This window comes from Glarea lozoyensis, assembly GCF_000409485.1.
Source record: "Glarea lozoyensis ATCC 20868 chromosome Unknown GLAREA7, whole genome shotgun sequence".
Taxonomy (NCBI): Eukaryota; Fungi; Ascomycota; class Leotiomycetes; order Helotiales; family Helotiaceae; genus Glarea; species Glarea lozoyensis.
The window spans coordinates 266889-280413 of record NW_007361002.1 but is presented as its reverse complement, the minus strand read 5'-3'; the positions used below and the strand labels follow the sequence as shown (position 1 = coordinate 280413).

The window sequence follows — 13525 nt, the reverse complement described above, 5'->3', positions numbered from 1 at the left end:
TCAACGAAAAACAGGCGGTGGATCTCGTTTTCTTTGATTACTAGACATTTAAGGCAGGATAGGCAGGACAAACAAAAGAAAAGAGCATGAGTTGTCAAAAGTGTTGTCCAGTTGTCATTTTCGGTCGGGCCAAAACTGTCTGCAACATGATTCTCCGTGGTCTCTGGATTTGGTCGTTTGTGTGGGTTGCGCTGGGGAGAAAGCTAGGATATATTCAACTATAGGAAAAGCACTTTCCTATCATCCAATCTATCTGTCCCGTATCAAATGCTTTGAGTTACTTGCTGTTTCTTGCTCGTGTCGCTGTATTCCAGCATTTGAAAATCGTATAGCGTCAGGAACCTGAGTATCATAATGGCATGCTTTTCTCGACCGTACCTCCAATCTCTCACAGAGCACTTATAGCGCCTCACAGAGATAAAGCAGCCACATGCACAATCAGGCAGCTGATATTATCTATGTTCTCCAGATGACTTCTACAACTGAACCTGGAACCTTGGGTGAGTCCTCAAGAAACGCCCATAACGAACCAACAGAAACGGAACAGGAAGAAAAGCCATAGCTATGAAAGCGAAGATACTGTTTCCCCAACCGTATCCAACGCTATGATATAGAGGCTCAGCTGCCAACGGAAGCACCGCAGAGACGATAGACCGTATCATCAAATTACCTGCGGTAGCACTAGCAGCAAACACAGAATACGCATCTACAAGGTACATTGAGACCGGGAGAAAGCAAAACATGGCGCCTATGCTAATGAGAGAGCTGCCAATGATGGGAACTATCCAGTGAGTATGATACTCTGTAGACCAGCCGTACCAGAAAAACCCGGCTGGGATGAGAACAGAGCCAATGATGAGAGGCGGGAGACGATCTTCTGGTGTTACATCCATTTGACGCGACTTTTGATATTTGAGCCATCGGTCAGAGAAAGCTCCAACCACAATCTGGCCAATGATGAATCCTACTCCAATGCCAAAGAGAGTGAAACCGGACTGCCATATGGTAAAATCATATTGCGATTGGAATGTGATAGCGAAGGTGGAGAGTACCAGATTGAGGTAACTTAGAGCGATGGAGCTCTGCAAAGCCAAGATCAGAGTTACCGGAGAATGAATCAAAAGCTTCAGCGGCCGAATAAATGCTTTCGAAACGGCTGACCACGGCTTTCGGGTCTGCACTTCTCCCCGTGCGTGCTCTTCTCGAACCTTCCTCCGAGCCTGCAGCACTGGTGCGTATGTTTCCCTGAGCAGCAGAGCACTAACAATAGTGAGAACCCCTGCAATAATACTGATAAACCAGAATATCCATCTCCAACCAAGCTTCTGAGCGATGATCCCACCAACTACAGGACTCAACGACGGACCAAGTGTTGGGCCAACTGCAAAGATAGTCATAGCAAAGCCTCTCTTTTCAAGAGGTATCAAGTCGGCAATCAGGCCAGGACCGAGAGTTCCTGCACCACATGTAGAAAAGGCTTGACCAAGTCTGAAGATGAGGAACATGGGGATGTTGATGCTCAAAGCGCAAGCAATAGTAGAAATCAGAAACAGTAAGTTCGAGGCGTGAATAACTGGTACTCTACCATAAAGCTCACTTAGTGGTGCGCAGATCAATGGCCCGAGAATATAACCTGCTGCATACTCTGATATGGTAAAGGTCGCCAAAGTATCACCAGAAGAATGGAATTCCTTCAAAAACTCTGGTAAGGCTGGGCCGAATACTGACGACGACGACGAGCTAATGTAATTATTAGCACTTGAGCTTTCCATGTAACTGATAGCCAGCATACCAGACAAACGTAATTGACGAAATAAGCAAAATGATGCTCCATTTCCTCCCAGAGCTCCAGTTGAAGGGATTCTTAGGGTCTTTCAGTTCTTTCAATTGTTCCTTGCTTGTTTTATCAAGGGACTTATTATCAAGGTGAGTTGTCGGAGCTAGTGGCTCTACTGGTATATTCCCTGCGCTCACTAGCTTTTCAGAGGGTTTCGACACTTGTGAAGCCATTTACGTATTTCCAGCTGATTCCCAAAGTAATAGGGTGTGTATCAGAGTGGGAATAGAGTCGACCATGAGTTCGAGCGGGCTATTAGTTGCATCATTGACAAGCATAGAATGAGACAAGTATCACCTTTGTCTAACACCATGTCGCTGATCTGGAGTAAACTTACCTGTGCTGTGAAATGCAAATAACTTGAAGCAAGCGAACCTTGCCCGTTAATTGATGCAAGCAGGAACAAAAGGGTAGTATCACCGAGCGAAGATCTCTATTGTACCATGGGGCCAATGTTTCGTAGATATGAAGTACTTTGTTGTGCGCATGGCCGTAACATTCTGTTAGTCGTCGCCTGCCTAAATGAAAGCGTCGCACACATGTCGGGTATTGCTTGAATCTAGGATCGGACATGCTCAAAGTGCAAAATCCTACAATTGACTGTGTCATGCATTCAGCCTAAAAGAGGTATATGTGGACTACATATCTTGTTAATCTGATGCGCTCCAAATGCGGAATTCACCTTCGCATGGAGAGTTACATCAGGACCAACTCACATCCTTGCGTACGAAGAAGCATGTTGGTGGCAAAGCTTATATGGGTCACCCTGCTCACATCTTTTCCACGAAAAAAGACCGGATTGTCCTTATCAGACGCTGTAAAAGGAAGTTAAATAAGCGGATAAGGCACAGAAGTGCTACTCAAGCTTTGAGGTATCGGCAACTAGATCCAACTGCCGTTAGTTTGCACCAACCTATCATGGCGCAAGGATTGCTCTAATCTTGACTTCGCGTCACTTCCACTTGGTGAAGAAAACCCCATTCACAAGGTTACCGTCACTTGATTTTATAATTAATATTTCAAGGTCGATTTTCGCTACGTTATGCCTATCATGCTCGCAGTCAAACTTCAAATCCTCACTCAACCTCAACATTCCTACCTAGGGTGCATGAGACCCCTTAACCTCGCTGTCCGTGAGGCAGACAGAGGCTCTTATTGATAGTCGTAAACAGAATCCTCTACATCGACAATCATGTTACGTGCAAATCTGCGTGTCATGGAAAAGTCGTAAATGGCTTGAAAATCCACGCATTGGCGAGTAGATTCAGGTCTCAGAGTCATGCCTAACTTTTCTTCCGTTTGCCAGTGTATCGCATGCAATGTCAGGTCGGGATTGCAGAGTACAGATCGTCGTAGGACTTCCAGACAATGATCTTTTGATATTAGATCATGTAAACAATGGCCAATGGGGCTACTTACAAGAATGATGGAGACCCCCATGGGAAGGATCACCGCCAGATCGAACATAGGTCTCGGGGTGAAGACCTTGGTATAAATAGCGCTTGGGAATCAAATTATCAGCAGATTTCATCAGCGATTGTGGAAGTTTTCACAAATCACGCACAAGACAGTGTAAGTTGTGAAAGTATCCCACAACAACGGCTTGGTCCCCGTTCTTCAAGCGAATATCACTTGTAAGATTGACCTTAGCACTTTCTTCGGGAGAGACGCTGATTCCTTCCACTGAGTATGAACGGTCAGAAACTTATAATGTCTAAACGTGGGGATGTCTCCTACCCGCTTGAAGTTTGTCCCATGCCAGATCAAGTTCTTCGGAAGGCTCTCCCAGGAAGATACTATTATCCCAGGCGTCTTTCTCCCAATTTTCAATCTTTTTACTGATCACATTTTCGAACGGACCTTCATTGTTAGAAAATGTGGGAGATTGTGGTGGAGTAGCGGCTTACTATAGAATTTTGATGCTTGCGACCTTTCGAAAGATGTATTGGAGTGCTGTTGCCACGAAGATTTCCACAACACCAGGAGGCCAATGTGAATCAATATCGAAAGTAAAGAAATCTTTGTCAGCACCCATGGAGTCTTCAGAGAACGGCGATATGTTGCTCCTTGAAAATTTCCACTATCTTCTTTTCCCAAGAAAGGCTCTTGGTCTTCCTCTTCGATAGTAGAGATGGCCATTCTGATGTAGATTTGTAGTAGATTTGTAGCCTCTGGAACTCGAATGTGTTGCTGAGAAGCTGTGGAAGAGCTAAACGAAGGAATAGAATACTGAAAAGGGAACTCTGTCGGGCTTACTGAAGATACCGAACTTCAGAACCCATCAATCAAATCATGGACGGTTAAAGAAACATGTTGGAAGTGTTTGTACTGGGCCATCTTAGACACTTGCTGTGTCGATCCAGAGAAAGTGATCAGCGATCACAAACATTGTGACTACCTTGCATTCCGGAACAAGGAAGTTTTCATGCACGAAAATCAGTAATGCTTGATGCGGCAAGACCTTACTCTGGAAGAAAGCAAATAAAAAAGCTGAAGCAGTCTTCCTGTGAGGTGCATGTTGGTTCCGGAGGGAATACATAATAACCTAGTTGGGCTGAGTTTCTGGTAAGCTACATAGCAGTGAGTTGATCCAGAATTATTCACAAGAAATCAACGACGTCGAGCAACTTCAAAGCCCCTCAGCTAGCACCCTCACTCAGCAACACCATTCAATATGCAGCTCAGCTCTCTAATATTCCTCGCCGTCCTCTGTGGCCTTGTACATGCTCTAGCAATACCCGTGACAACCAGTAAGCTCATGACCCTACTCTTGCTGATTTGCACATTCAACTGATTCGCCAAAGATGAAGTCCAAACAGACACAGAATCCGCCCAAGCGAAGGCTTATAACCCGGGGACTTCAACGGTGGAAGCCATTCTCAGGGCATATTCCTCTATCTAAAACCGGTCGTCTTGTTTTCCCGATGGGGTGATGTGTCAGCATCTACTCGGATGAACGATTTGCATCGTGGTGGCGTGTATGTGAAGTTGCCTATGATATTGCAGAATGGCATAGAGTAGCAGCTTTAGTTCAAACTTCATGGTGCTCCGTATGCAACGAGGTAGCGAGGTGTTATCAGTCATAATGTAGCATGCTCGTGAAAGATTCAAATTGAAAATGTTGTGCGCATCAAACCATGTTACACAGGATCTGCCTTGAGAGCTCTCCGCGCAGTGATTGAAATTTCTATAGCCACATCTTCGGGGGATGTAAAGCTGTGCCGAACTGTGAGTCTACAAGCCCTGAACATATGCGCCGTATTCTGCAAGGTTAGTCTACGAAGTGCCCGTACTGTACCGTAGAACCAATGGTGTTAGCCCTACCCGCCCGGGCCGCAGCGGGGAGCTTCCTGTTGCAGTACATGGGTGTTTAACTTATGCAATTGCCAGTCGCATCCTCGGCCAGTCCTGCAAATCTTCCACAAACGTGCGAGTCGTGCCACAGCTTGATTTCAACAGTGAGTAGGCAGTAGGCCAACAACAAGATAATTACTTCATCTTGTTTTCAACCATGCAAGTTCCAACAATCCCTCTGCACGATCTGTACTGAAGTGGAAAAAAGGCGACTGCTGTACCACCCCCACACATATCCAACCCGGCCTGATTTGTAGCTAAGTGGTAAGTGGCTGGCAATATGAATCTCCAACATGCAAATAATTTACCCACGTCCAAATAATTGCGCCGTGCAGGGTCATTCGGATGGCTGTTTCCTTCTCTTACGGGGGAGGTTTTCTATAGGAAATGGTACGAAGTCCCGATGTATTCAGGTTCTGCTTGAATTTCTAAAAGGGGAGGTGTCACACCGTGTTGATCATAACACTGTTGGGCCAACCCTGGTTGTTGCTGATTATTGGATGATGCGTTCTTACATACTTCTCTTCTCATATCATCACAAAGTACCACGAAACTTTTTGCATCTCTACACACATCTCCATGTGACTGATTGTTTTGGAAACATTCATTGCCAACGCCTTTGGCTTACCTTAGTCGTGTCAAATAACTGATACTTTTTCACGATGGGGCTTTACGCGAAGTTCACTCCTGGCGAGGTCGCTGCTGCAGGCGTCGTATTTCCCTTCATCGGTACAATATTAGTTGCGTTGCGTACAAGAGCTAGACTCAGGAAGCTCAAGAAGCTGGCTGTCGAGGACTACTTAGTCTACGTTGCACTGGTACGTGTAGGACTCTTTTACAAGGAGAATTAGCATACACTAACGGGTAATCGTGGTTAGGGGCTCTTGATAGGGATGGGTATTGCGACCGTCGTCGGTAATGATGAACCACCCACGTTTCTCCTGTACGAAGCTTCTAGACTCACAATTTGAGGTAGGTGTTGCGACAAAGTCCGAAGGGTACTCTACTCCAAAGGAAAAGGAACTGAAACAGGCCACTGAAACCAGTGTCGAAAAGGTACTGACTTTTTACTCGTTCATGTTTCGTATAACAAGTTAACGCAGGTCAGGTCTTCTGGATCACTGAGTTATTTCAGCCTTTAGCCCTAGGGTGTATCAAATTGAGTTTCATATTCTTCTACCGCAAAATATTCAATGTCGGACCAAAGACTTCGATTTTCAACGTCGTATCGATTGTTTCAATAGTCATAATGGCTGTCTGGATGTTTGGTTTCTTCCTCGCGGTCTTGCTGATTTGTCCTGGCAAAATCGACAGATACTGGGGACCAGTTGCCGGGCGAGCACAGTACTGCTGGTCTACCACCAAATTTCTTTATGCCCTATGCTGGTCAGATGTTGGAACCGACTTGATAATTCTTGTGATGCCTATCCCATCAGTGAGTAACGAGCTCATTGTTCGAGACTTTGTGATCAATCTCATATCTGTGACAGGTTCTTCATTTGCACATTACTACTCGGAAGAAGATAGGAATTGCCTGCATATTTGGCATGGGTATCTTGTAAGTTCTATGTGCTACGTTATTCTTCAAAGACTAATTGAGCTTCATAGAACCGTGGTTGCATCGATCATTAGAGCTGTTTTCTACGTTAATTTGTTGAATGGTATGCATAGCTTTGTTTCACTTATCGCGTACTGAAACTAACACTTTCGTAGCGGAAAAAACGGAACTTGCGACCTTCGACCCGAATATGCTCAACACTAACGGCATATACTGGATGCTTGTAGAAACCGGTCTTGCTCTCATTGCGGTCAATCTCCCTCTTCTGTACGGCACGGTAAGACATGAGGGCATTGAGTCTGTAATTCGCTCAGTACGAAGCTTCGCCTCAATAGGTTCACATACCCATTCGCAACATCACGACATCTCCTCGGCAGCCGCATCAATTACAAAGAACAGCGGAGAAGGTTTATCCGAGAACAGTATAGAATTGGTTCCTCAGGGCACGCATAGCAAATCTACTTCCAAAGCGTTGCATAACGATGTTGATGTTGAGGCGGGCAATATCAACGTTGTGAAGACTTACAGCGTGCACGAGCTAGATCCTCACGCCCGGTGATACCCCCTAGGGCATCTTGTATTCTCCGATGAATTGATTGTAATTAGCTGGCGGCTGTTCCGTTACCACTTTGGGTAATTATATAGAGTTCGATAAGGTGAAAAAGGATAAGACGTCAATAGCATGCTGTATTTTCGATCTTCATCAACTCGCTATATGCTGATAACCTTTTCTAGAGTAGCAGTAAATACTCTTTGAACTTTTAAATTAATGGATCTTTAGTAATCAAACATTTATTGAAAGTGACGATTGTGCCTACGATTTCCGATGCGTATGTACATTTGTTTGCGAGTGTCTCCTCGCATTGATAGACTTTGATAGTCTCCGGCCGTAGAAAGAAAATCCAGGATGACTAAGTAGTGGTTAAGCGCCCGTAGAATGCCTTGTCCCGCTAAAGCCTGCAATAATTTGTCAGATCTTTATCAGTGGCTTTCATCCCAACTTCTTCCCTGTTTTATCGCTCAATCTAACACATCCAACATTTCCATCACCACAAAATTTATAAGTCACAACGAAAGCGACACTTCGTGTATCACCACGCAGGCACTAGAAGAAATCACTTTTCTGTCATCACTTCCCATCTCGACGTAGTCATGAGTTCAAATATCTCTGAAAGTGGAACTGCTATTGGGGCATCAAGCAAATGGTCCGACCCTAACAAATGGGACGACGCCGCAGCGGAATATAACGAAGCTGTAGGGAGATCTTCTCGTCTTGGTGCTGCACATCTTATTACCTTAGCCGACGCTCTCCATCCCATATCATCTGTCTCAAACGCGCGAGCCATTGACCTAGGGGCAGGAACCGGATCACTTACCCATCTACTCTCGGCTGCCTTTCCATCGCTACCTATCTTGGCAACAGACATCTCCCCAGGCATGTTAGAAGAACTGATGACGATAGCCGACTTGACTAGAAACCAAAGCATTACGACTCAAGTCGCCGATATGGCCTCCCCAGTTGGTGGTGCGGTAACGGAAGGATCTTTCTCTCACGTGTTCAGCACTATGGCCATTCAAGTGCTGCCAGAGCCCGCTGGGGAAGGTACACTAAAGAAATGGTCAAGCTTGCTAGCTCCTAGGGGCATCGTGGCAATCGGAATGTGGGATTTTGACGAGAACTGTGGACCGCATACACTATGGGCGGAAGCTGCAACTGCGGTAGATCCTTCGTATAGAAACCCATCATTGCTACCACCTAGACATTGGTACGGGCGCGCTCAACTAGAGAAAGGATTGAAAGAAGCGGGATTTCGAGATATAAAAAGTGAGGTCTTAGATATCGGGTTCCACGTTGGTAAAGAGGGTTTTATGCGATTTTTCTGGGAGAGTGGAAATCCTATGGCGAAGGACAGACAGGCGAGTTTTAAGGGGGATTTAGCTAAGGTGAAAGTTGAGATGGAGAGGCTTTTGGATGGAGTTTATGAGGGAGGAAGGAAAATTCCATTATCGGCTGCGTTGGCGGTTGCTAGAAGACCTGAGTAAGCGTTCAAGCAGCTAGTTCTTGCGTGCGCATCACATTGACTATTTCATTTTCACACTGAAGCGATATTGGATAAAACCAAAGCTCTTTCAGAGTACAGCATGAAGTTTCACAATGCATTAAGCTGCTATGATCTACTCTAAGCGTCTTATAACATATATCGCTAACTATGCTAAAATTATAATTTTATGTTACAGTAATAAGTGCCCAAGCTCGTATCCTCTAGTTTGGCCGACGAAAATGGTATATTTGTCGACTATTTTGGGTTTTGGTCTTCTTCTTCAGATCGAGTCAACCTCCCGTTGAAGATGCACTTCGCAGCAGTGATTTAGCTAACGATGCCAACTTATATACTGTTGATAAGCCTCTGTTATTAGGCAAAGAACATCCAGGGCAAGTAAGCTACTCGTGTCTCAAAGAGAATATATCCTTATAGCCAGGTCTAAGTCTAAAATGCTGTCACGCGCGCTCACTTAGCCTTCTTGATGTTTTCCGAAGATTTGGCCTATGATTTGACATTTCGGGGTAAGTAATTCTCTCCCTGGGCCGAGAATGTGGAAGAGCTTCGGCTTCCCGCTGATGTCTAGCACTACCACAATCCTGAACTCTACCCAGAGGCCTGGTCTGCTCAATTGCTGAGCTCAACTTTTGCTCCTCAATATGCTGGCCTTATTGGTTGACTGATGTAGGAGGACTCGAGATGTATGCACCTTCTTCTATCCAGCAGATTGATTCATCCGCGGTGGTGGTATTGCTTGGTGTTGATAAGCCACCATGTGGAGAAATCCTCTCAGTTTCATGGTCTAAGTGGCCGGTCCCACCTGGAAGTGTGGAAAGAATTTTCATGAGGATCGTCATGGACTTTGGTGTTATTTCTGCGATGGCTGCTCTAACCGTGTATCAAATCCGTCGGCCTCGAATTTTTCCTATGATTAAGCAGCCTTTGTTGCTCAAGCTGCGGTGAGGTTCAAGAAAGTGCTTGTTGATCGTGGATTTCGATACTGTCTGAAGTAAACGGGGACACTTGTGGGCATCATTATTGTTACAAGCACAAGGCTTACAGATCCTGGAGCCGATATAAACTCTAATTCCAGAGTGATCAAGTGTTCCGTCCGCATGCGCATCCTCAAACCAGGCGTGTAGTTCACTTTTCGGCGTAGCTAGAAAAGCCTTGGGGCCCTGCCAAAGTCGGAAGAACTACAAGATCCCCAGTGTTGTTTGCATAATATAATTGATCCATTCACCGTTTCTTTCTTCAGTGCAATAAATCTATTTCAGAGTGTTCGAGCATTTTCCAACGATAATTGCGGATCGGGGGAACACGAGACGGAGCGACTAAATGGCCTTGTAGGTGGATGTAACGATCCACAACTTAGAAATGTCAGAGTAGCCAGCGTGGTCTTTATTATTTGATCACCTTGCCTTCTCAAGCTTCACTTCAACAACCCTGCCACCATGTTTCTTTGGTATTGGTTTACATCCATGAAAGGGGTATTTCTTCAATATTTTGATTCAGATGTTCAGCCAGTATCATCTGCACATGTGCCTTCTGCTTATCATTATTTTCTTCGCATTAGTGCAAATAATGCGTAATAAGTTGGTCCGATTGCAACTTAAGCAAATAGAAAATTGAGGGAGCATATGGGCTAAACACTTTTCAACCATTGCTTCTCCTCAGCCAATCGCACAGATTCCAGGTGATCCTCGAGTGCGTCTGTCATCTAGAACCTGACATCATCCTGCTTAACTCATACCCATCATCTCAACGCTCTTGTGATAATCGCTCGTTCCATTGGATGGATCACGATCCTTGGCTTTACAGGTGCTGTACTGCTTTCCATTTCCATGCGCACCATCAATACGCATAAAAGTCTGTCCCTTGGCCTTGAGCATGTTAAGAGCGGCATCTTCGTACCAGCCATTAATGAAATCACCGTGCAAGCAATAACCATCGCCAATCTAAGCAAGTTAAAGGAATCAGTACTTTCTTCGCCAACGAGCAATACAATATGGGAGACCGATAGCAAAACAAACAAGAAGGGCTACATACCGCACCACAAGCCAACTTGAATGGCGGAATACCGGTCCAGCCTCCTGGTATGGCCTTCTTGGTATCATATCTAATACTGAATCGCAAGCTCGGCATCCTCTTCATCCCACTCGGACACTTTCCACCATTAGCAGCCGCATACGCATACTTCTTCACATCACTTGGATTCACGCAATCTGGGAATCTCAGGATCGCTTGCATATGTGCTGTGCAAGTCACTCGTGGAAATGCGGCACGAGGCCGGGTGGTTCGATCTTCAGGTCCAGCATCGCACCACCAGGTAATGGCACTGATATTCTCGTTTATATCAGATTGTGACTTTGCGGAGGCATTACCAGCCACCATGCTGAGATTGGGAGGGAAAGGAATCTCGGCTCGGTCGATATTCTCGTAATAAGTTTTGAAGGTTGCTGGGTATATTTCTGTGTATGTATCTCCTTTTACGTAGTAAAGTGTTGGTGCCCCTGTCCTGATATTAGTTTAGATTTATGACGTCCATGGATTTGAAGACTCACAATAAATGGATAGATCATTTGGGTTCTCGCCAGAGGGACATCCTTTCTGCAGTTCTGCCGTGGTTGGCAGGTCTTTGGTGATGATATCGGAACCATAAAATGAGTGCATGTGAGAAACATATCGTCCTGGAGAGACAATTGGATCGATATTTTTCCGCATGAATGGCTTATGCTCGATGTCCGTGAGGGCAACGGCAGTGCCTGCTAAGACAGCAAATCTCGCGACGAACATTTTAACAAGATTGAGGCGACTATGATGTCCTTGTGCTGCTTGTGTCTAGAAAAACTTCGAACTAACACATACGAAGGCATAAGGGTCATATCATATATAAGCGAGAACCCGAAGGTTGGGATCTGTTGAGTTGTGGGGAAGAACTGCCGGATTTTAATATCAGCTTAATGTAGACGGCAGAATGGTTTATCTGGTAACCCAAAGAAAGACACATACATTACCATTCTGCATCTGCTGTAGAGGTTTCTCATTGGTGGCAAAATAATATCTCGACAATGATGTGGGAAGTTCTCAGCCGATTTTCGAACGAAAATGTCGTCTGACACCCGTTATAATCCTACCATTTCAGAAAACGAGGCCAGTGGACACTGAATATGGCAAACCATGGTGCTCAATATCTCAATTCTCCGCAGACCTTTGGTGGTACAACTGAATGTGGGGCAGCCAGATACATCGTTCCCCATCCGTCCATTCGATTAGGTTTATAGAATAAAGTAGGCCAGCGGGATGTTAGAGGAGGCTAATTACATGATGCCCTGACTTCTCTTAATGATAGAAGGCTGTTATACAACAGCGAATATACGAGTGTCCATATTCAGCTGCGGAGGTCTAACGCATCTCCACAACCCCACACCACCAAACTCATGCGTTAGTAGATAATGAGAAAACTACACGTGACACAATCCATTGGCGGCCGAGAAGACGAAAAATAGATTTACACCTGACGTCGGATTCCAATTATTGGAGCAATAGCACTCAGCTGATAGCAAGGCAATGCTTGGTATAGAAGTAAAAATCATAGAATCTTCAAGCAGACAGGACTGAAGTTGTTGACGAGGTTGAACTGGGGATCGCGTCTTGCGTCGAGTGCATCCCAGCAAAATGGTCACATGACGCTGGACGCAAGCAATAAAACCCCTTTTCGAAACCACTGGAATAATAGGAGGGTGTTCTGAAACTCTAATTTATGCGCGTGAAATTTCAATTAATGAATGACTTTGCTACATAGCTATATTTGAAGAACACAATCTTTTCTTCTTTTGATATCAATTTTATATATTAAAGTCAACCATTTTTCATCCAATCAAATGTCAGGCTCAATGGTCTAGTGGTATGATTCTCGCTTTGGGATTGATCAGTTCATCTGGTCAAGAAGATGTGAGAGGTCTCCGGTTCAATCCCGGATTGAGCCCCTGGGATTTCTTTTTGCATTGTTTTTGTTCTCGATATTCATCAATGTTACCCTCACTTTTTTTGTTTACTAATTCTAAATTATTTTTGTGTCCAACCGTCGTTCTACTCTTAGCACCATAATTATCTAACCACACACAAGGTTTTGTGTTTTACTGCAGTCGTAGATGGGGCATCACCAGGATTTAAAAAACGTGTCAGGACTGCTTTCGTCACACTAGTCTCAACCGTGGCACTTGTCTAAGTTTGAAAGTCTCCAACAGTTGATCGATCGCTAATACCCACGAAAAGTTCGGTTTTAGACAAGTTCTTATCAAGATCCTGACAACATCAGCGATCTGAGGAACTGTCCGTGCCGCTCTTGATGGGCAGATTCGAGCGCCTCCACATGTTACCTCTGCAGCAATAGATGCGGCGCTGGCGTGTTCAGTGGAATGTATCAAGCCAACCTAGCCACTGGCTACGTTGCACCTAAGGGTCAATAAGGGAAATCTGCAGATTTATTTGCATTCCATATTTTCATTTTCCCCGCTCTTGCTGGGCAGTTAACATGATCAGAATAACTGAAGGGTCGAATACCAAGGGTGTTTTCTTTTCTAGTAGTATCAGTTAGCATTACGTATCATGGTTGTGCTTATCATCTGCTTTAAACTCAAGGGTTCACGCCGCCTTAGTGGAGAGGAGATCCAACGGGTTTCCTTTCTTCAGCTTTTTGTGTCTTCAGAGGTTCCTAACCAGCAACACACC

At 44.9% G+C, this 13525-nt stretch overlaps 5 protein-coding genes across 5 annotated transcripts; 2 read left to right on the top strand and 3 right to left on the bottom strand.

The window, feature by feature from the left end:
- Positions 1–476: 476 nt before the first annotated feature.
- GLAREA_01273 (MFS general substrate transporter) lies at positions 477–2010 on the bottom strand (the record flags this gene model as incomplete). Its single annotated transcript, XM_008088489.1, has 2 exons — positions 477–1740; positions 1793–2010. 2 exons carry the CDS (start codon positions 2008–2010, stop codon positions 477–479), a joined length of 1482 nt encoding a protein of 493 aa, XP_008086680.1.
- A 979-nt stretch (positions 2011–2989) lies between these two features.
- GLAREA_01272 (uncharacterized protein) lies at positions 2990–3976 on the bottom strand (the record flags this gene model as incomplete). The annotated part of the gene is made up of 5 exons (XM_008088488.1): positions 2990–3210; positions 3257–3338; positions 3402–3520; positions 3575–3697; positions 3745–3976. 5 exons carry the CDS (start codon positions 3974–3976, stop codon positions 2990–2992), a joined length of 777 nt encoding a protein of 258 aa, XP_008086679.1.
- Positions 3977–5853: 1877 nt separating this feature from the next.
- GLAREA_01271 (uncharacterized protein) lies at positions 5854–7308 on the top strand (the record flags this gene model as incomplete). Its single annotated transcript, XM_008088487.1, has 7 exons — positions 5854–6009; positions 6070–6106; positions 6168–6247; positions 6300–6626; positions 6682–6749; positions 6800–6852; positions 6905–7308. The coding sequence occupies 7 exons, from the start codon at positions 5854–5856 to the stop codon at positions 7306–7308; spliced, it is 1125 nt and encodes a 374-aa protein (XP_008086678.1).
- Positions 7309–7901: 593 nt separating this feature from the next.
- On the top strand, positions 7902–8792 carry GLAREA_01270 (S-adenosyl-L-methionine-dependent methyltransferase; the record flags this gene model as incomplete). The annotated part of the gene is made up of 1 exon (XM_008088486.1): positions 7902–8792. One exon carries the CDS (start codon positions 7902–7904, stop codon positions 8790–8792), a length of 891 nt encoding a protein of 296 aa, XP_008086677.1.
- A 1741-nt stretch (positions 8793–10533) lies between these two features.
- GLAREA_01269 (uncharacterized protein) lies at positions 10534–11587 on the bottom strand (the record flags this gene model as incomplete). The annotated part of the gene is made up of 3 exons (XM_008088485.1): positions 10534–10749; positions 10841–11304; positions 11356–11587. The coding sequence occupies 3 exons, from the start codon at positions 11585–11587 to the stop codon at positions 10534–10536; spliced, it is 912 nt and encodes a 303-aa protein (XP_008086676.1).
- Positions 11588–13525: the final 1938 nt, after the last annotated feature.